We start from the raw sequence: 22,661 nt of genomic DNA, 5'->3' as shown, positions 1-22,661 counted from the left end.
CAAAATAACAAAATTTCTAAGCAAAGACGATTAAAAATAGTCGAGAGATTTTTGTGAATAGAGAGTTAGGAATTTGTTCTAGTATTGTTCATTCGGCTAGCGATTATTGAATTCATCTACGGTAGAAAGCATATTAACAGTTGACAGTAATTATTATACATTTCAGAAGTTATTGGTAACAAATATTTCAAATTAAAAATTAACTGCTTCTAGAATTGAACCGGGGACCTCTGGATCATGAGCCAACGATCTTTCTAATGTTGCAGTAAACGTGTGTGGAGTATAAGTTACAGAGCACGTTATAACGCAACGCACATAAACAATGTTATCACTTTTTAATTTTAACTTAAACAACTTTCTGAGATGATTACGAAATGAAACTAGGTACTTCATAAAAATTGAAAGGATTTTGCTGAGAATTTTTTTTAATTTACAAAAATATTTTTTTTGTCGTTTATCTTCTTCGTGTTACGAAATATCAATATGATGCAAATTCATTGTTTAGGACAAACATCCACTGTATACGTTTAACATACGTGGTGAGGGTTTAACTTCCGTCCCACTAGTAAGTTATTCACATTCCACGTACACCACCACAATACGTAACACATGAATATTCAAATGTGACAACCGAAATACGTAACTACGTTTTCAATATGTCTCACGTGTATAGAAAACAGTGTCCATGTATCATATACGTCAGTGAAGTATATTACACCTCTCCGAGAAATTTTACACATACCCGGAGTATTGTCTGAATTTTCTTTTTCTGGGTGTGAATGACTGACACCTTTGTGGTAGTAACTTACCTTTTATATTTTTCGTCAGTCACAGAGACAACGATTGTTAGCTAAAGGAAGGACTGTTCTTTAAAATTATTTACTCCCGCTCGGTAATTGAAAACGCTTTGGTTTTTGAATCATTACTTTACATATATATTTGCAGTTTTATTTTTATACTTTTTTATATAGTCTCAAAATTTATACATAATGTTAATGATTTTTTTTCTGTGTTTTTTTGTTGTTGTTGTTGTTGTCACTAATTTAATTCTTAAATAATTTATTTTTTACACTTTTACTCGTCTCACAATCATTCCACAGTGATAATATTTATATCAGAAAAACAGAAAAAATTGTATCCCCCATTCTGAACTTGTTTTTTTCATTTCATTTTCTTTTGCTCAATATTTTTTTAACAGTGTGATTATAAATTAAGAAAAGTTGCAAGAATAATGTGTCTGTGTGATGGAAAGATTTATACCACTAAATAAATACTAAAATTACCACAAAAAAAAATAATTTTCGAAACAAAAAATTAGTTCCGGATGAGGCCGGATTTACACTTTCTTTCTTCTATAAATTGCGAGAGAAAAGTTAAAAAAAATCGTCGGACACTAATACAGTGAATTACCCAGTGAGTGGTATATAATATAGTTATTTGTTGATCACAAAACGGTGCGTTCAAAATCAACGACATTTCTCAAGATTTTTTCTTTTTTCATTTATTTTATTTAAAATAGTAATAACATTACCTTACCTATTTACACTAAGATTTTATTTATTTTAATTCTTTTTCAATTTAATTATTTTTTCTTTTTTAATTTTAATTTAATTTCCATTTTTAATTTTTTTAATGTAAAAATTTTACGTCTTTCTTGTTTAAATGTGTTTACTTTTAATATTTGTAAAAATCGCCATACCTGAGCGGTTTTAATGTTTTTTTCTTTCTTTTTTATCTTTATCTTTTTTAAACTATATTCATACCAAACAATCAATCACATCGAATGTTTTTCATCTTTTTGCTTTTTTTCTTTATTATTAAAAATGGGTTTCAATCATTTGGATATTAAATTACAATTAAACTACCAAAATTGTCAACAATGTTCAACAATTCTCCTTTCCCTTTTTGCTGGCAAAACAAGAAAAAAAAATGAATTTTCTTTCTTTTGTTAACAAAAAAAATAATTATTCTTTGTGATGTACACTAGTCCATTCAGTATTCGAATAAACTTCATAATTGAAAATGGTTTGGTTTCTTCAGATAATCACTTTAAAATTTCAGATTTTTTACTTTTTCGTTTTTTTTTTAACATTTTTTCTTCCTTTACGTTAAATTAAAGAATCAAGAGAAATGGAAGCATCTGCAAAGGTTAACCAATAAGATGAAATAATTAAACGGAATGTTTCGTGTAGCTTTCATTAAATTTATTTATTTTTAATTATTTTCTTTTTAAACGAACGGATTATCTTGCTACCGTAACGGACACTTTTTTTTAAATATATTTTCATTCTGTGCGTTGATTGGATTTATACATTACTATGGTACACAAAAATGTAATGGAAAATTGAAAATAATAAAAAGATATTTCGTCCAACAAAATGTCTAGCGTTGTGACAATGAAACAGGCGACAATTTATTCCATTTCTACACAAAAATGACCTAAAAGCTACTTCTATATTAGAAATAAATTTTCTGTTTCCTCTGTTAAGTTTGAATTTCAATTTCGGAAAATGATTAGGGAACAATTAGGGATCTTCTGTCGCTATTATTTTGGTTTTGAACGGTTTGCATAGTTTTCAGTTTGTTTTTAAAGATTTATTTGTATTAATTTACTAGATTTTATTCAAATTACTCTTTTTTTCGTTTATTTTGTTTTATTTAGAGAAAAAAAAAATTAAACGCTTTTTTAAGATTTTTTCATTTAAGTTTTTGTGTTTATTTTGCTGATTTTTTTTTTAAGAAAACATAGCTACACCATCTCTGAGATTTTAAAATCATTTTTTTTTCTACATTTTATTACGAAAACCGAACATATTTATTGAAATGACAATGAGAGACGCAATACGAAAAAACAAAAACAATAAAATTATTTCGAATAAAAAATAATTGTTGAGTTAAAACTACTTACCACCATGATTTAAATAAGAGAAATCGCTAAGTAAAAATAATAATAAAAAAATACAACAATGTCGGACGACAGCAATTAAAAAAAATTCGTTAAATTAAAAATAGTAAAACTAACTAGCAAAAAAACAGAAAAAAATACTTGTCAATCGTCAAATCACATGTCTGTCTTGTCTTCATTTCAAAGCAAAATAAAATTCTTGTCGAAATGAATTGAATTGTTTGTTCTTTTTTAAAATTTTGACAAAACAAAATCCATTCTTGCTGGGACAATATACCAAAATTTTGCTTGGGTTTTTTAACTCCACAACTGAAAAATGAAGAGAAGAAAAAAAAAGTAGCGAAAAATTGTTTGTTTTTTTTTGGTTAACGACAACATTGGTTTGATTATTTATTTGGATTTGTTTTTAATTGATTTCAGTTTTAAATTTTTATTTAATTTTTATTGTTTCAAACGATAAAAATGGCGTAATTTGTGATGATGAAATTCGATTTGTTTTATTCATTTATTTGTTTTATTAGTCGATAAAAAAACACGTTATCCAGCAACGTAAACAGGATATAAAAACCATAGGATAAAAAGATATAGAAGTAAATACTATGTCGATACTTAATTACCCTTTACGTGGTTAGAATTAGTAAAAAAAAGTACATGAAATTATGTCAAAAATAAAAATAATTCCGTGAATTTGGTGGTGGTGATTATAGTTTTAACTTTTGAGGTTGTAACGTTTCTCTTTTTTTTCGTCTCTCAATCTATTATCATTTTTTTCATTCATTTGTTTTTCATTTGGTTTTTTTTTCTTTCTTTCTTTTAATTTTATTTTTGAATAATTTATTTTAGTTAGCCCTTTCGCTTTTGTATGGTTTTCTTGTTTAGAGAAAAAGAATGTTATTGCATAAAGTAATCAGGATGATCGGAATCTTTCTCGAATCGTTTCGCCTCTTCCTGCATGCTTTCCTTTATTTTGAGGATAGCTGCCGATTCATTTTGGTCCTGTAATTCAAAATGTAAAAAAAAACAAAGCAAAGCCAATTTTTAGTTTTATTTTCGGTTTAAATTTCAATTCTATAAAAGATCAATCGAACGAGAAATAATAAAAAAAATTCAATGGAGATGACGATGAAAAATAATAAAAAAAAAAAACAAAAAACAAATTAATAAAAAATTAACGTGAAAAAAAAAACAGGAAAAATGTAAAATTAACATTTAACGAAACAAAAAAAAATTTAAAGAAAATGGGAAAAAGAAATTCAGAGTTGAATGATTTTTAATTTTGTTATTTTCAGTTGAATTTACCAAATTAATTAATTGAAATGTAAAAACGTGTTTAAAATTGGCTTTTTATAGTGACTTTCTGCTGTACACTTTGGACAAATGAGAGCGGTTAGACTGACAAACCTCTATTTGGCATAGAATACATTTTATCGATAACCGATCTCTAATATCTACGTGTCTTCCCATAAGGATATTTGCTATCAATTCAGAACGAGATTCTCTTAAGAACAATGAGCCCTTCGCAAATTTGTAGCCTACATTTAAAAGGAAAAATATTCGTTTTTTGATGATTTCTATGAACCAAAATCTTTATTTGAAAAAGTAAAACCATTTGAGCACGCTAAAATGTGTTTCTTTCGAAGGAAAAATTGGTTTCTGGGTGATAACTTATCCCACCTGTAAAAACCTTTGCAGATTGTGTAAATTTGTGTAATCTGCACAGGTTTCTCCAAGTTTGATACGTTTTGATCTACAAACCAATTTTTCCGTGCTTTTTCAAAAAAAGATTTTGCTTCAAAGGAATCATCAAAAAACGAATAATTTCCCGCCCAAATATAGGCTACTAATTTGCAAATGGTTCATTGCTCTTAACAATTAAAATGAACCACAATGGTGTTTATTAACTTAGGAGTGTATCGCATAGGATAGACAGTTGTAAGAAATTAATAAGTACCCCCAATAGAACGTTTCTCGCTATCAACGACCACTGTATTTCATAAAAAACTAAATTTCCAACTAAATTGCTGCTTGCAATGTCGTCACTTTTTACAGTTTTTTTTTTTTTTGGTTTTTAAAAACGACACCGAAACTGCGGTCATTCTTTTAAAACGAAAATGAAATTTAAAACTCTGAAACTTTGAGGATTATCGATCCAGATAAACATTTCCTAAGGCGAAAAACTGACTCCGTAATATTTAGTGTTTCGGCCCTACATTGATGTTAACTTTTGGTGTTACATCCGATAAGGTCTGATAAGATTTTTACCGAACTCATTCAAAATAGCATTTTTTTACACTGAATTAAAACTGAAGCGCTCAGTTATCAGTGGAAACGAGATGACATTCGTAAGCAATCTCAGTTCCAGCGAGTTATTTAGAGGCAAGTTTTACGATTGAAATACTTTCTTATTATAACACTTTCAGCGGATCTGTATCTGTAGTTGCTATTGCTTCAATGCAAGCCATTTTTTTAGAAATATGAAAATCGGAACAAGCTTTTACTTTGTTTATTGTTTGTATATTCTGGTTAACCAGTCCAACAGAAAACACGAAACGTCTAGTACTTCAATTGTCAAGCAAGATATGTGCTTATAGGCTATGTAGACGAAAACGAAGGATTTGCAGAAAAGGAAAATTCTCCGTCCCCTACCATTCAAAATAAAGTTACGTTTTCGTCTTATGCGATAGATTTTCTCTTCATTACAACTAAATCTACACGTAACAATGATTGAGTCAATAATCACTTATCACCGATTCAGATGGTAATTGGATACTGATACGTATTGCAGTCACAATTAGTTGAGCAATTTCTTTGGGCGAAATTTACAAAGTATGGATCTTTCTAAGCTGGAACGAGAGCTGATGAATGAAATGTTTAAACGGGTCGGTATACCGTCTTTATCAAAGTAAATGAATCTTTGAGGCATGTGAATCGCATACTGTTGAAATTATGTGAATTCATTACAATTGGCCTGTATGTTCCGTAAGTGTCTCTGTTTTTACATCTGCATGGAACATATATTCTTTATTGTCGAGTCTAGCTTATCGTTCAAAATTGGAAAATGTTCTGAGTATACTACGACAAAGAGACCGAAAAGCGAAAGTGTTCTGCAGATCAGTTCACTCTGTACGACCAATTTTTAAACGAAATAATAAAACGTTTACCGAATATGGTTAGCAGTCTTTCATTAGAACTAATAACAGAAGCTTTTAGGAAAAAGAAAGCAAATCAATCCACCAAAAAAAAAAAAACAAAAATAATTCAATTAAAAGCAAAAGTAATCGATCGATTTCTACAAAAAGCATTATCATTTTCAGCAAGAGCAACCATGCAAATATTAAGTTTGATAAAAAGAAAATGTTGTCGGCAGAAACTTAAAACACATCTAAAATGACAAATCAGATCGAATCAATTAATCCAAAAAATAAAAATCCAATTTCAACATCACATATTTGTAACAGAGTTATTCCTTTCACTCAGCAAATAAAATGCCGAGATGAGGACACGGTGGTTTTTGTATGTACTTTTATTAACGCATCGCATCATCGACTGAAACATGAAACAGATCTACGAAAAAGAACATAAATATTTCGTCCGTTAATGGGGGACTTGGTTCTCGCATTTAATTGTTAACTTCGAAGTAACTTTGATACGAAGCAAGGAAAGTCCTTGGATAAACACTTCGGAGTGACAGTACAAAGTCAATTTTCTGCACATTCCGTATTTGAACTCCGATGGCTTATTTTAATTCTGAAAAATTCAGAACGTTTTGGAACTTTTCAAAATCTTTCGGAATTTTTCAGAATTAAAATTCCAAAAAAAGCCCTGACATGCGATATAAGACAAGTGCAAATAACGGGAAATTTCCCTAAAATCCGTAAGGCAAATACTATCATCTGATTGGCTCAAACTCTGTAAGTCAATTGGCGTTATTTAATTGAATTGCTTATTCTCGTTTGCTCTCTGCAGTAGGGCGTATCGAATTTTTAGAATTTTAAGGGCCGCGATAGCCTGTGTGCGGAAAACGTAGATCATTGAAAACTAATTCCAGGCATATGGTTGATGGATCCGAAGGTGCCCGGGAAGAAGTCCCCCCGGACGACTTTAACTTTCAAATGGTCATAACTCGGAAAGTTGAGAGTATTTCTGAAAACAATGTTCTAGCAGGATGTAGAGCGTTAAAAACTCTACAAAACTGCCAAAGAAACCGATGGTCCAAAAGGTGTGTCTGTCGAGGTTTTCTAACATCGAAAGTTCGACATTTTCGTTTTTGACTTTTATTTCCTGAGAGACAAATTATTAAGTTTAGATTTTGGCATGAGGTTCTAGAGGAGGTCGAGTACTACCAGTACACAAGGCATTGTCCCGGTCGGCGATCCATCCGAAACCACTTTTTCAACATTAATGAATGAATATTTTTAAGTGTACCCACGTCGCCCACGAAGCCAGTGCAGACACTGTAACCGGTGTTGCTGAGTCGAGGTAACCTTGGCCAGTAAGTGCACATAATATTCCATAACAGAACTCTTTTACAAAATATTTGGGATCTCGATGTAGCACATTATATTGACACGGTATACCACGAAGTTCAACCTTTTGTAAAAATATCGAAAAATGTGTATTTGCAACGAAATCGACTTCTTACTACTGTTCGTGGGTCAAATAACTAATTAAAACGATTATTTGTTGTTTTTCTCACAAATTTCACTTTCTCAGATTTTGTAGTACAAAATGTGCTACACCGAATTCTTAAATATTTGGTAAAAGAGTTCAGCTACTGTTATGGAATATTATGTGCACTTACTGGCCAAGGTTACCTCGACTCAGCAACACCGGTTACATTGTGTGCACTGGCTTCATGGGCGACGTGGGTACACTTAAAAAGTCCATTCAAAAATGTTGAAAAAGTGGTTTCGGATGGATCGCCGACCGGGACAATGCCTAGTGTACTGGCAGTACTCGACCTCCTCTACAACCTCATGCCAAAAGCTAAAGTTAATAATTTGTCTCTCAGGAAATAAAAGTAAAAAACCAAAATGTCGAACTTTCGATGTTAGAAAACCTCGACAGACACACCTTTTGGACCATCAGTTTCTTTGGCAGTTTTGTAGAGTTTTTAACGCTCTACATCCTGCTAGAACATTGTTTTCAGAAATACTCTCAACTTTCCGAGTTATGACCATTTGAAAGTTAAAGTCGTCCGGGGGGACTTCTTCCCGGGCACCTTCGGATCCATCAACCATATGCCTGGAATTAGTTTTCAATGATCTACGTTTTCCGCACACAGGCTATCGCGACCCTTAAAATTCTCAAAATTCGATACGCCCTACTCTGCATCTGCCTTATAGAGGGATCATGAGAGAGAAATGGAATCAAAATCGAGGGCTCAGTTTTATTCCTTAAACATTTTTGTATTGAGCTTTATTGTGCTCACAGCGCAATATTTTCTACTGTAACTTTAGTAAAACCCTCAACATAAATCGGGTAAACCTGCACCAAAGTGTGGAACTTTGTACACTTTCGATGAAAGTTGTGATTTTCAAGTGCTCTAGCGTCTGGCGACTTAAGTGACATGGATATTTAGCTTAAATTATAGTCTATTTTCGGGTGTTTCGCATTTTATTTTCGCTCATAACTTTTTACAAAAATTCCTTTTTGAATATTGACGACAATAGCCACCACGATTGTGTCCGCTTTCAATAAAAAATAGTTTTGTTTGTGGCAGTTCATTCGGTGAGAAAAGTCAACAGTTTGCCTTTCCATAAACTGTTGATTTTGCTCAGAGAAACAAATTCATTTTTTATTGAAAGCTGACTCATTTTGTGGTGGCTGTTGTCGTCAACACTAAAAATGGAATTTTCAGCGCCAATACAATACGAAACGCCCAAATGTAGACTCTAATTTCAGTTATGTAACCATGACACGTCACCAGAATAAAAAACTTGAAAGTATCCATGCCTCTTCAGCAGTTGTACTATCCAAAGAGTTATCATTTGCATAAGCTTTTGGATTCGAAATAACTTTGGAATTGAAATGGTTTTAATGAAATCGGTTGCTGTTCCATGAAGAGTAAGATTTATGAGATTTATGACACACATTACGTATGTTTAATGAGTCTACTCTTCAGAGAGAATTTGGATTGAAAATGAACTTTCTTAAAATTCTCGAATTGGATAGTATAACTGATAGGCTGAGCGGTCGAGCGGTGCCTTAACGTCACCAGGAGAAGACTCAATAAACTAATAGAAATGTGAACTTTAATAGTGCACGACACGACCCCCAAACATTAAACTTCTCACGCTCGTAAACGAGTAATTTACGAGAGTGATTTACATTAACCATTACAATAAATGGGAAAGTGGTGTTGGTGATGCGATGCCACAAATTAAAAAAAAAACAATTGAGACTGTGGACATAAATTTAACAAATAAAACAAAGTCACAAAAAGCCATTTCTATTTTAAACTAACGAAACAATTTCCAAATTTAAGAAAATAAAAAAAAAATATAACGGTGGACTGGACGAACACGGTTACAACGAGTAAAAAAATTAACTTAAAACAAAAATCAATTAAAAATAACAAAATATGAACGTCAAATCGATTACACAGTTTCTGTAAATATTGGTCAATAAAGCACATGAATCAAGTACAAAAAAATAAAATGAAAAACAATTAACGCGCATCAGCAATAAACAAATTCGACAAAAAAAAAATCAAATTTAATTCCAATATTTACAACGAGACGTTACAATGGGCAAAACAGAAAAAAAATGATAAAATTTGACTTCCCTAAATCAAACAAATGTTGTGAATAGTCTGGATGTACTTACATTTTCTCCCGGCCCACCGAATCCGCCTAAATTATAATCACCCATGCCACTGCCCGAATCTTCTCGCGGTGTTCCTGGCCCACCGTTGGCCGGAGAATTCTTCATTCCATCTAAGTCATTTCCGTTCAGCACTGGACCCATAGAATTAGGTCCCATCGGTCCCATTTGTCCGTCTGGACCACCACTCATTGGAAACTCCTGTTAACAACAGAATTGGAATGATTGGCATGATTTCGTTAATTTTTTTTTTCAAATTTGTTTAACTTACACCACCCATGTTTCCGCTCGGAACCGTTTTCATTAAAGTGTACATATTTTCACCACCAGAATTTGATGAATCTAAAGTAGGGAGAGAGACAAAGGTCATTTTTCCGATGATAAAATTGAGTTTGAATAGAATATAGTTTAATACCTTGCGGAGACGGCATTATTGGTGTTCCAGGTCCAGGAGGTCCACTAGACACAGGTGGTCCCTGAAAGCATTACACAAAATATATTTTCTGTCGCAATTTTTTTAAACTTATTTTAACTTCTCTTACTCCATAATTTCCAGGCGAAGACGACGAGTAACTCATTGGCTGAAAGACAAATGTACAATGAACAAACTAAACTTGGTTAATAACCAAATCACAACATACCGTTGATGTATTCGGTTGCCACTGTCTTGGCCCGCCAGACATTCCCATCGGAGGCATTGGTAAGTTACTGTTTGGTGGCGGTCCTCGCATTCCAGGTCCATACGAATTTGGCATCGGACCCATTCCAGGTCCCCGAGGCGGATTCATTCGCGGACTCATTCCAATGCCAGGTGGTCCTCCTAAAGGTAATTGTACAATTTAACGTTCATAAATTCAGGTCACTATAGACCAGATGTTGGCTTTAGTTTACAAAATGAAGATGAAAATCGAGTTCAAAGTTTTGTACTTGGTTTTGTTCTAAAAATTGAAGCGTTCGATGGAACGAAAATGTTTATTGGAAATTTCGTGCGTTAATGCATGTGATATATATGAGAGAGAAGTCAAATCAAATCGATTTTTAATTGAACGCATGTCATTATGTCGTAATATTTATGGTTCTAAAAGTGGTCTCGCAAGTGATCTGAGTATTATGACATTCAAATCTGAATCGACTTTCTGAAAATGGTTTCGACAGATTTGTTTGACAAAATTTCGGATTCAAGCCTTGATATCTGAGGAAGTTCAATAACACCGAAAAACTTGTCACAGACTTAGACTCCAAACTAAAATTCTTAGAACGAAACCAAAATAGCCGACAAATAACAACTCATGAAAAAAGAGTTTTCTCATAGAGGATTTGAATGCGACATCAATTTATATCTGTATCGTAGAACTCTTTCATAAAAGTTGTGAAACAATGAAAAATTAAAAATACAAAAGCGAAAGATGACAAGAAAAGAAGAATTTTGTAAATTAAAAAACAATTCTTTGAGATTGGGAGTGTCGACATTGATTTCAACCGACCTCAGATTCAAACCAATGTTTCGACTTCATGACCTGCCGAACAAATTTTATACTTTGAAATAGTTGAACTTGCGCCAATAAATCGTCTTTAACCATTTAAAAGTACAAATTTTGCATTAGACCAACGCACTTCAAGCAAAAGTGCTTCGAGTGACAGCTGTCAAATATAGTACTATTTCGTATGAAAAATCCAGGTTTTTTACAGTGTCAAAATTCGTTTGCTACACCGTCCACTTTCAGTACTCTATTCATGCTTGAAGTGCGTTGATAAGACATTTGGTTCTTACTTAAATATCTGGCTGTTAATGAGCTAAACATTCACTATTGCTTTGCAGTAATGAATCTGATCATTCAAACCATTCGAAAGTTTATTTCTTTCCGTAAAAAGCACAGTGAAATATTTTTTTTCAATAAATTTCGTCAAGCTGGAGATTGTTTATTATTCCCTATAAATGTTTTGGAGGCAAACAAAGATCCTCTGCTTCAACACACAATCGTCAAATGATGGCCAAATAGAGTTTTGTAATTATTTCAATGTGCTTGAAATTTTCGAAATCGAGATGAATTTACAATTCTGGGTCACACTTTTGGATCGCAGTAAGTTATCTAGAACAATGCACCGAATCGGTTATTGCGTCGAGATTCGTTAATTTACAAAACTGAAGCAAGGCTAAAGAGCAATGCCATCATGTATAATATGAAGGAATAAAGGGCACAAAAGATTCGATAGTTACACTGGTTGACGTCTTAGCGAATGGTAATGTTTGATAAAATGGAGCAGTGCAAGTACTTGCAGGAAAGCTGAACTATAGCTTTCATGAAATTTATTTTAAATTACAGCAAATGTCAGTGAAATTTTGACATGAATTTGCGTCAGCTGTTTATCAGCTCGTCCACTCATACAACCAAAACTGTTCATACGATCTTACCACTTATACGAGCGCGTATGCTACTATTTCACCCGTATAAGGCCGTATGATCAGTTGTTGTTTGTTGACCAGTTGAAAACCAGCTGAAGCAAATTCACGTCAAACTTTTACAGACGTCGACTGTACGCGGTAAAGAAAATATTTTTGAAGAATGTAAAACAATAATTGTAAAAGTAAGTTCGATCTGAATAAAAAGGGCGAACGTTTGTGAAGGAGAAAAGGATGCCGGCAGAACGTAATTACCGAAATTGGATTATTTCAACGCCTTCATGTAGGCTAAGTACAAACTGTTTTTGTAAAACTTTGGCATGAAAAGGACGTCACATGATATTGTGGCTGGCATTGAGTTCCTTCCGTTCCGGATTTCATTGGAATTGATAACTTACTGCTGTTCTTCCACGTATGTAGTCGAAATAAATTACAAAAAAAAAAGTTTTCCATTTTCGGGGTTCGTTTATGATTTTCTTTATCTGAGTTTGTGTTCTTTATGAATGTGTGTGGGTGTGTGTGTAATTTGTGCGAACTTGTTATTAACAAAATGAACAAAATAAAAATTGCCAGAAAATGAAAATGTTTGGCGATTTGTTTGGTCATTTACAGCTACAACATAAAAAAAAGAGTTGGAAAAAATTACAGAATTTGTTTAAATTAACAAATTTTTATTTTAGAAGCATAAAATAGAAAAATAAAAAAATTAGGAACAACAACAAAAAAAATAACGAAAATAAATAAGTAGCTGACAAGCGACATTTAATTGCCTACCTTGCCATGCTACAAAATCTCCAGCTTCACCTATATTAATAAAAAAAATATTTTTGTTTTAATTAATTAAGTTTTTCATCAAAAAAAAAACAAATTTGATTTCTTCAACAAAATTGTTAGCTATAAAGAACTTAAAAATAAAGTTTGCGAGGGGAAGATCACTACTGAAATTAGTGTGACACGCCAATCAAATTTCTGGAAATAAATATGGAAAGTTATCGAATTTGAACAGTCTTTCTGGAAGTCTGTTAGTTTCTCTTTTAAAATTTTCACTTTTAAATTAATATGTACAAATTCGTATTAGCGAATCAGACTTTCGTCTAGTGGTTTTTCCCCTCGTCAAATGGATTCTTATTTACCTCCTCTGGAAGGATCCATACTATTTGGCATCATAGCTTGTCCGGGAGGCTAGAAGAAATTTGTATTTCGTTAACAAAAATAATTTTCCATTGAAAAAGATCAAGAGCTTAGTTAAAGTAGAACTGGATTTACTATTAAATTAGTGAAATGATTATTTACAAGAAAAAAGTGTTAATTACAAGGAATTATATCTTTCCAAAATCAAAAGCCAAAATTTCTAAAGTTTCAAAATGTCAATCGTTCACTCGATCGATCAAGTCTATCGAAATCTCAGAGACTTTTCCTCTCTCTGCCAGTGACACAAAATGACATTGGGAAACCGAAAATGAAATCATTTCCAAATTGTTTTTTTTTTTAGACTCACTCCGTTGAAATCATTGCCAATTCCTTGTGGCATCCGGACACCAGGCCGTGGCCCAGATGGATATCTAGGCGCACCCATAAACGGCTGTTGAATTAAATATTTTAGAAAAAAAACATTGATGAGAACAATGAACAATTTGTTTTGGTACGATGACGACAAATCAATTTGGTGCATTCGCTTTTTGAATGGTGGAAACGACACAGTTTTAGAATCCAAAAATTGTTATGATATTTTGGTGTGACAGAAACATTTATATCCGAACGAGACATGCACTAATGAAATCCAAAGTTTTTGTGGAAGCTCTATCGCTTCCAATTTCCGGCATAGCCCATTTTGACCCCATCTCCCGATTTAAGAAAACGCAGAGATGCAGTTAACATAGTGACAACGAGTATTTAAAGTGATGGTTTGCGATCGTAACACGCGTTTTACGAGTTACAACTACTCAGAAGTTACAGCTCTTCTCAGAACTGCAATTCTACAAAAACACATTTTTCCGCCCTCTAAGCCCTCGAAGGTCGGTAAACTTCTTCACTTCTTTGCCTCATTTTTGTACCCATTAATTATTGCATAGCCCCATAACTACTGATGTTCGGTCCATTCAAATGTTGAGTCTTATCCGGATCACAATTGATATTTCCTAGTATAACTAGAAAATCTTATGCAACACATAAGGGTGTAGTTTCTACATGTCCCAACATTGTTAAATCTACAAGTTTCTTCGTTACATTCAGTATTTGATCACAAAAAGCACCCCACCTGAGGCACAAAAATATGATAAAGGACTCAATGATTTGCTTCCTACATTTAATGTTCGTCATTGATACAGTACCCTAAGAACCGTCAATATCTCGGGAACTATCTGGCTTAGAAGAAACAATAATAAATTAACGAAAAATGAACAACTGACTCGTTCTAAATAATAAATTGAACAAAAGTGACGCAACAGAAGAAACATTATTGTCATCGAACACCCAGACCCTCAGGATTTTCAATTTTCTGCTCAGTGCTAATCCCTTTATGCTTACTAACCTGAACCGACATCATTTGATTATGTGAGGGTGGAGGCTGAGGATGAGGGGACTGCTGGCTAGTTGGATGTGTTGGCGGTGATGGTCGCATTGTGGAATTCTGAAACACAAATGTACAAAAACAAAAACTAAAGGAAAGAACGAAAAACAAGCTAAAAAATAATTAAATCCAAAAAAGAAATTAAAATTTTTTTTAAAATAAAAGAAATTCAACTAAAATACGAACAGTTCCTACAGGCAACCGCGAAGACGATTCTAAACGAGAGTGCCGGATGTTAACGAAGAAGCAAGAAATACAGTTTTTGATTAATCAGAGAAGAGGAATTTATTCGTGATCAAAGATTCGATTGGAATTTGATCGAATCGTTGAAAAAGGAAGACCAAGTGCACAGATTCTGCCATAATGGCTAGACTTATAAGCAGTCCTACTTTCTCATAGAGCGCACTGGTGAGACTGTTAAGCAATTTTGGTTATACCCTAACTCCCACCAAAAAAGCATAATCTCAAGACTGTGCAATTGTTAGCATAAAGCAACGTCTATTTAACCACTAATATCACTGATATGACAGTGACTCAGTGCAGCAAACGGCAGTACTTCCACACAGCAAGTTCTCAAATAAAACTTTTAGGATTTTTGTACAGACAGATTCGGAGACGATTTGGGATGCAATAATAGTGTCCAGGGTCTAAGAAGGTCTGTATGAAAGATGAGGAATGATTTACAATACATTTACACGTAAGGATTGAGTGAAAATGTAATGGCATATGGTGCATATGTGTGTGTGTGATGTGTTAGTGTTGGTGTGAATGAAATTTTGTTTTTGATTCGGTCAAATGTGACCACACACTTTTTACATAAATTGAATAACATTGGCCGACCACTGAAGAAAATGTTACAGAAAATTAACACAAACAAATCGTCAAATACCACGGATATTACACATCAACCAAACCCGAAATAAAATTACAGATAGAAAACGGATCGACAAACAGAAACACTTACTGGAAAGAAATTTGGCGCCATTGGTCCACCAGGCATACCACCCTCATTCGGCGGTATTTGTCCCAACGGACTTGGTGCTGGACCAGTGTTCTGTTGATTTGGAAAATTTGTTAATTTACGAAACTTTAGACAATCAGTAACAGGTCATCAATACTTACGTGTCCACCAAGTCCATTCACGCCATATCCTGAACTAACAAAGCCCTAAAAATGTAACGACATTAGTGGTGGAAACTACCGTACGACAAGCGACAACATACATAATCATGAAATGCTTTGGCCTCGGATGAATGATCACACTGATCCCGTCGTTCAGGAGCAGCACAGTATAAGTCCCAAAATACACTGCGAAAAAAAATGGTTCATCACAACTCTGTCCGGACTATCATCGAATCTTGATCACTTACCACCACCAGGAATGTAGAAATCCCGGAGGTTCACCTAGTGTTATGTTTTTCTCCCATCGTATCTGCGAGGGAAAGATGCGAAATGTTATCGGTAAGTAAATGAAACAAAATCGATCGTCCGACTTACTTCTGACAAAAATGTTTGTGCTGCTTTCGTTGCCCCCACGTGTAAAAGGTATTCATAGACGTACAGTGCCAATCTGTGAAGAAAATAACGAACGAAATCAGTAAACCAGTAAAAGGCGATAAAACTATTCGCGTGGGCAATTTAGAAAATTCGGTTCCAAATATCTAGGAAAATTGCTACGGTAAAACCTTGCGGAAGTTGATCAACCCAAAAGACCCCTCCTATGTTTGTATACGTTGTGCACGTCACACGTAGCAACCATACTTGTCCGAACTACAGCTCGTGACATTGCCTAACATCTACCGTCTACCACAGATAAAATAAATAACTATTTCTTCACACAAATGCAGTGAGAAGATGGTGTTTTGTTGACGCTCTCTATCTGATGACAGATCAGATGAGAAAATCTTTATTTTCTCACCCCTTGTTTCGCCCACGGGGCAAACAAGAGTTTTGTTTCTCTTTGCAACTGTCACTGTCACTGTTGCAACAGTCAACGCACTTCAAGCACGAGTGGTACTTACTCTAAATAGGGTACTGAAACGGAACAGTGAATCGAACAAATTTCGGGCAATGTCAAAAAAGGCGTGGGGTAATTTGGCACATGGTGCTAAAATAACGCATTTTTCAACTACGTAAAAGGTGAACTCGCACACAATTTTTCGATACCAAAATTTTGTAAAAGGAGTCATTAAGTCGATTACATGGCTAAAAAGCATTTGCAGCAATAAGCTTGCGTGTGCGAGTTCACCTTTTACGTAGTTTAAAAGTGCGTTCTTTTGGCACCGTGTGCCAGATTATCACATACCGTCAAAAAATCTGGAAATTTTTTTATACAAAATAGTGCTCCATTTGGCAGCTGTCACTCGAAGCACTTTTGCTTGAAGTGCATTGAAACAGGCCACAAAGGTTACTTTAGTAAGTTTCTGTGGATTTATAATCTCAAACAAATTTGAAGTGGTTGAGTTTGAATGGAAAGAGTTCTGATGTTCATACGATGTAAAACAGCGGGAACTGTCGCAACATCTCAATTTTTTCTACATTTTTTTATAAAAGTCAATAAAAATTAGCATCCGATTCCGACACACATTTTTATCATTGTGAGACATGAAAATGCTGTTATGCAAAATTCAAACATTCATTGTACATATTTGTGTCCACAAAACCGATAGTCTGTTATTAGAAGCTAATTTTTTACCGGCTGCTCGACTAACGCTGACTTGACAATATTTCGGAATAATATTGAACGATGAAAATTCATGAAATCTTTTGACCTACTTACGAATAATTACATTTTTAAGAAGAGTTATACCAGCAATTCATATTCCTGCACAAAGGTTCTTAAAAAACCTAAAAAATAGACTGAAGAAACTTAAGAAAGGAATGGGTCAAATTTTGCTCACTCAAATCAAGAAATTGAAATTGAAAGTAGAATCAGAACAACGAAAAACTAAAATAGTAGTCAGTTAAGGACGATCGGAATCAACTTGGTTTTTTAGACTATGCACAACGTGCACAATTCATACCCGAATTACCGTGCACAGAATTTTCTTCGGATGAATTACATTGCTACAACGCACTCCAATAACAGGCACAAGATTTTTTAACGGTCATTTTTTGGTCTCTTATTTTGTATGGAACCATATAGACCTTTTAAGTTGAAAAAAAGACTTGATGGTCTGGAGGGATGAATTGACAGTTGACAGCTGTGATCGGTTCGCTTTTGGTCACTATCTTTCACTTTTCACTTTTATTCAACGAAAGTGAACACAATCAATGAAAAGCAAACCGATTGCAGCTGTCAGCTGTCAATTCATCCCTCCAGACCATCAAGTCTTTTTATCAACTTAAAAGGTCTATATGAAAGAGTGATATATACGACAAAGTTGAATATTAGTGGAACAAAAAAACCTGTGTTGGTACCGAATTTGAGCTAGATAGCTGTCAAAATGTATGAGACTTTGTAGCATCGCTACACCATCGTCTCATACAATTTTGACAGCTAACTAGCTCAAATAGCTGTCAAAATGTATGAGACTTTGTAGCATCGCTACACCATCGTCTCATACAATTTTGACAGCTAACTAGCTCAAATTCGGTACTACCAACACATAAAATTTTAGCCTACGTTTTTCTTCTACATGTCGTATATATCTCTCATTCATATAGGTTTCTTCCATGGTACGGTAAAAACGAATTTTGACAGGCCGAAAACAACCGACCGTCATCCACAGAAGCAAACATTCTCGCAACTTAAACAAATTTGTTCGTTAAAACTTCAAAGTGAGGTTGTGTTGACTTCTCTGTGGATGACGATTGACATTTTGAACGGCCTTGGAAGAAACCTTTTGTAGACCTGTGAATTCTTGTTTGCCTGTTTCATTTTTTTGTATTTTATTTTTTGTAAACGTTTTGACTGTGATTTCTTAAGAGTTTAGTCTTTGCAGCTTAAGTTGCTTCCAGTAATAGGCATTTCAGCTTCTTAAATTTATAGGCATTTCAGCCACTTTCAGTACCTCTTGGTAGGCATTTCACCTTTTTAGTTTGTTCTTTTCAAATCTTATCAAGAGTCTTTTCGAAGTTTTTAGTCTCGCGCTGTGGGTGAGTTCTACTGTTGCATTTAGTCCGTTGCTAAATCGTAACGTAAAAAAACCTGGCGCTGGCCTTTCTATTATTATTGATTGAACGCAGTGGCATATAGCCAACATAAAAAACTGAATTTATATGAGAATTTTGGACTACTACATCATCGTGGAGGCCTTTTATTTCAATTCTGTTCTTGTGCCTGTTCTTGGAGTGGGTTGATTGGTACAACGAATTGTTGTACGTTAAAGTCAGGGTGAACGACTATGGACTATGAACTATGTGCTTCATCGCGAAAATAGTGTGAGATAACCAACGACGATAGTTATGAACCGAAAACTGTAAAGTTATTGTAACAACGCACTCCAAGAACAAACAGATTTTTTAATGGTCAAAAAGTCTCTAACTTTGGTCACCGCAGTATACCAACACAAAAAACTAAATTTATTTGAAAAATTCTGACTACTGTTCTTGTGCCTGTTTCGGAGTGCGCTGATTATAAAGTGTCAAGGATCAGGGTACGGTGAATGAGATGGGTTCTTTTAGCCATCAAGACGAAATGAAGTTCTTCATTCTGTGCAAATAAAGTTACAAAGATTCGTGGCAGTCTAATATGGGTAGTAGGAGCTTTCAAAACTGTAAACCCTCTAATGTCTCTTGACGATGAATTTTTCACAGAATTTTACAAAATTCTTCTTGTCAACTATCTAACGAATGAATCGATTTCGTGCAAAACACAGTTTTGAATGTTTAATGGCTTTGACGATGCGAAATATACCTAGTTGTTCTATGAACGTTTAGATGTACTACAACGAATGCAATAAATTGATCTCATGTGTATGGTATAACAGCAAAAAAAAAAGTGGAAAAGAATATTTCTGTTAGACCTACGATTACACAATTGAAATTAACGGTGTTTACTGTTTTATTGTTGTGCGCATGAAAATTGTGTACGACCAATTTGAGAACGGGGAGTATTGTTTCGCTTTTCACCAGCAAGGGTCATACGAATGTTTTTAAGGTATTTTTAAACAAATTTCTTTTTCATTTGACTGTCAGTGTTGATTTGGAAGTTTTATGGTGACACAACCACCTTCTCACAGAAAACTGTAGAAGGTCGAGTTCAGACCTTATCAGAATAACTACAGCATAACTCTAGCGGCTCATAGAATCTTCACGAAAGACAACGTTGCACATCGTCGTAAACAATGAAAAAAAAAATCGAAGACGCCGAAATCCACGTTTGCTCAGAAGTGAATATGGAAAAGTTTGGTAGCTGGTTGACAGTAAACAATAAGTTACCCATTTAAAAACGACTAACCATCTACTATCGACAACGACGACAAGACTAGTCGTGGCAAGTGTGTCTTATATACAACGAAATGTGCTATAAAACGCTTATGTCGTTTCTGGTAGGTGGTGTAAACACACACAAAAATTGTGGGTGCAAGCAGACTCTTATTGAAATATTCACGAAGCAAATTTCATGATCAAAAGTACTTATTATGTTTATTATGACTCTGGACATACGTAGGCTATCCGAAAAAAAAATTCCATGAAAATCTGTCCCAAATATAGCATTTTTCTCTCCAAACCTATGCACCCCTTCCCCGGTCTACCGGCAGTATTCGGTACTACAACAAAGTCTGAAACAGGTATAGCCGATTTCATACTTTCTGTTTACCTATACACCGGAGTGTATAGCTGATGGCTTAACCAAACAATACACAAAAATGTATATTCGTACAGAAATTTTAGCATTGAAGGTGTCGTGAGAGAAATTCTTTTTTGATCACAACGCCGCTATTACCTGTTCAATTAGGTACATATGAACGGATTACTGTTGTTCACCTTTCCATTCATTTGATTTTAATATTAAAAAAGGAAAAGAAATCTTCTCAAACTTACTTTTCTCTTGCTTGAGCATCTGACGGCACTGTTGCATTTTTTGTTTTTCCATACATCATTTGTGATTATTAACAATTTTGTACAAAACAAATATTTCTAATTTCAATCTTAAGACTTAAAACACACAAAAAAAATGACACTAGTAGTTAAGTAGTGACACTGTCGGAACGTTAAAATCTAATGAAACACGGTGTCCAATAAAAACTTCTTCTTTTTTTCGTTGGATAATTTTTCTGCGTTTAGTCCACACACTTGAATTATATATTACTTTCCACATAAGCACATGTCCTCCCAGTCTGAATCCGAATATTGCGAATAAATAAATTGTTTACTATTGATGGATACAGACATGAAATCTTGCAGCAAAGACCACTTTTTGGAATGTTTAATCGCTGCGAAATCTATTTTATAAACTTTTCACTCCGAAGTGGTGGTGTCACACTGAACTTTTTTTTTGGACAAAAATGGTGATGCAAGTAAACAAACGGAAATTTGAAGTTCGGGTAACCAAAAAAAAAGAAGAAAAAAAATATCGGAAAAATTGTGATATTCTCAGCGTTGCGGTTTTCTTATTATGTTTTATTCGAAACTTATTTTTGGGTTTCAATACAATATCGTCCGAACGCACAGTTTTCTTTTCTTTGAGTTCTGAATTGGTTGCATTGATGATATTATTGTGTCTGGTGGTACACCTTACCGACGTTTCTTTTTTTTTACACGGAAAAAATGGTGTTAAAACAAAAAGTAAAATTAAAATAAAAAGTTAATCACAAACACCTCGTTGACTTATTTTTTTTAAATTTCGAATTTCATTCATTCAATGTTCGACCGAAAATCAAAGATTTCTTCGCAAATACCACGATAACAACAATAGATACATTGTTTTAACATAATTATCGGTAAATAGTTCATAATCGGAACGAATTATTTCCCTTTCGACGCACTTTTCATGTAACTAAACTCATGGTTGGTAACAATTTTCGATGTCCTACGGTACATGTATTCGGTGTGTGTGTTGTTTTTTTTTGATTCACTTCAATTCTTTTCGGAAATATAATTTTATGAAAATAATCAAATATATTGAGAAAATGTTATACACAGAACGTCGCTGTCGGTCCCTGAGTACTACCAGTGAAATTTCATGAACGCGCGTACAGTCAACCTAGTTTTGTATGTGTTTAGTATGTGTTTTTCTACATATGTATTCCACTCAGTGTCTATATATACTTGTTTCCTAACCTATCTATTTGTCGTTGTATTGGTGTGTTGTATATATGAACGAGAATAATTGAAGAGACGGTATGAATATCCATGTAGTTATGCGCATTTTGATAATGACACAAAACTCGTTGAATGAGTCGAACTGGGCATTGCTTTTTCATTGATGATATTTGGTTTTAAATACCGTACTTATAACAAACGAAAATGGTTGCAAATTGAAAGCCAATGTACTGTTTAGCTGATGTTAATCTGTCTCATACATATTCATCTGTTATCGATAACGACGACAAAAATAATGAAAAAACAATGGCTAGCTCTGTGTAAAATGGTCCTTTATATAAAAAAAAATGTTAAAGAAATTGAAGTACAAGATTGGAAACCAACCGATTAAAAACATTTTGATCGATGGAAGTAATAGACCCGATAATAAGTCATAAGCTTGCCTTCTGTAAACTTTAGGGAGGTCACGCAAATTATGATACGCGAGTGACAACCCACTTTCTTAAAATTCACCACGTCATACAAATTCGATTTTGGTGAATTTGTTTGCATGGAAAAGGTACAGTATGCTCCCGGTGTTGTTGGACAATTTTTACGAGATTTGTCACTTGAATTGGGCAACGCCACAAAATTCGATTTTGGTGAATTTGTTTGCATGGAAAAGGTACAGTATGCTCCCGGTGTTGTTGGACAATTTTTACGAGATTTGTCACTTGAATTTGGCAACGCCACAAAATTCGATTTTGGTGAAT

General features: G+C 33.9%; 1 protein-coding gene across 10 annotated transcripts; it reads right to left on the bottom strand.

The window, feature by feature from the left end:
* Nucleotides 1-1,023: 1,023 nt before the first annotated feature.
* Nucleotides 1,024-21,831, bottom strand: LOC119085025 (single-stranded DNA-binding protein 3). Of its 10 annotated transcripts, none has more exons than XM_037195202.1 (16): nucleotides 20,689-21,831; nucleotides 16,198-16,270; nucleotides 16,071-16,132; nucleotides 15,924-16,008; nucleotides 15,823-15,867; nucleotides 15,665-15,754; nucleotides 14,662-14,760; nucleotides 13,630-13,713; nucleotides 13,265-13,313; nucleotides 12,906-12,935; nucleotides 10,372-10,550; nucleotides 10,264-10,311; nucleotides 10,146-10,206; nucleotides 10,002-10,072; nucleotides 9,734-9,931; nucleotides 2,791-3,901 (listed from the first exon to the last, which is right to left on the bottom strand). In XM_037195202.1, the coding sequence occupies exons 1-16, from the start codon at nucleotides 20,745-20,747 to the stop codon at nucleotides 3,797-3,799; spliced, it is 1,338 nt and encodes a 445-aa protein (XP_037051097.1). In that variant the 5' UTR covers nucleotides 20,748-21,831; the 3' UTR covers nucleotides 2,791-3,796. The 10 variants fall into 10 exon arrangements, with proteins under 10 accessions (XP_037051104.1, XP_037051097.1, XP_037051102.1 ...); XM_037195207.1 differs by having other exon boundaries at nucleotides 2,791-3,214; XM_037195204.1 differs by having other exon boundaries at nucleotides 10,273-10,311; nucleotides 20,689-21,830.
* Between the last annotated feature and the right edge of the window lie 830 nt (nucleotides 21,832-22,661).

Source organism: Bradysia coprophila, unplaced genomic scaffold, assembly GCF_014529535.1.
Source record: "Bradysia coprophila strain Holo2 unplaced genomic scaffold, BU_Bcop_v1 contig_94, whole genome shotgun sequence".
In the NCBI taxonomy this organism is placed as follows: domain Eukaryota; kingdom Metazoa; phylum Arthropoda; class Insecta; order Diptera; family Sciaridae; genus Bradysia; species Bradysia coprophila.
The sequence above is the reverse complement of the archived record's forward strand: the minus strand, read 5'-3'. Positions and strand labels throughout refer to the sequence as shown.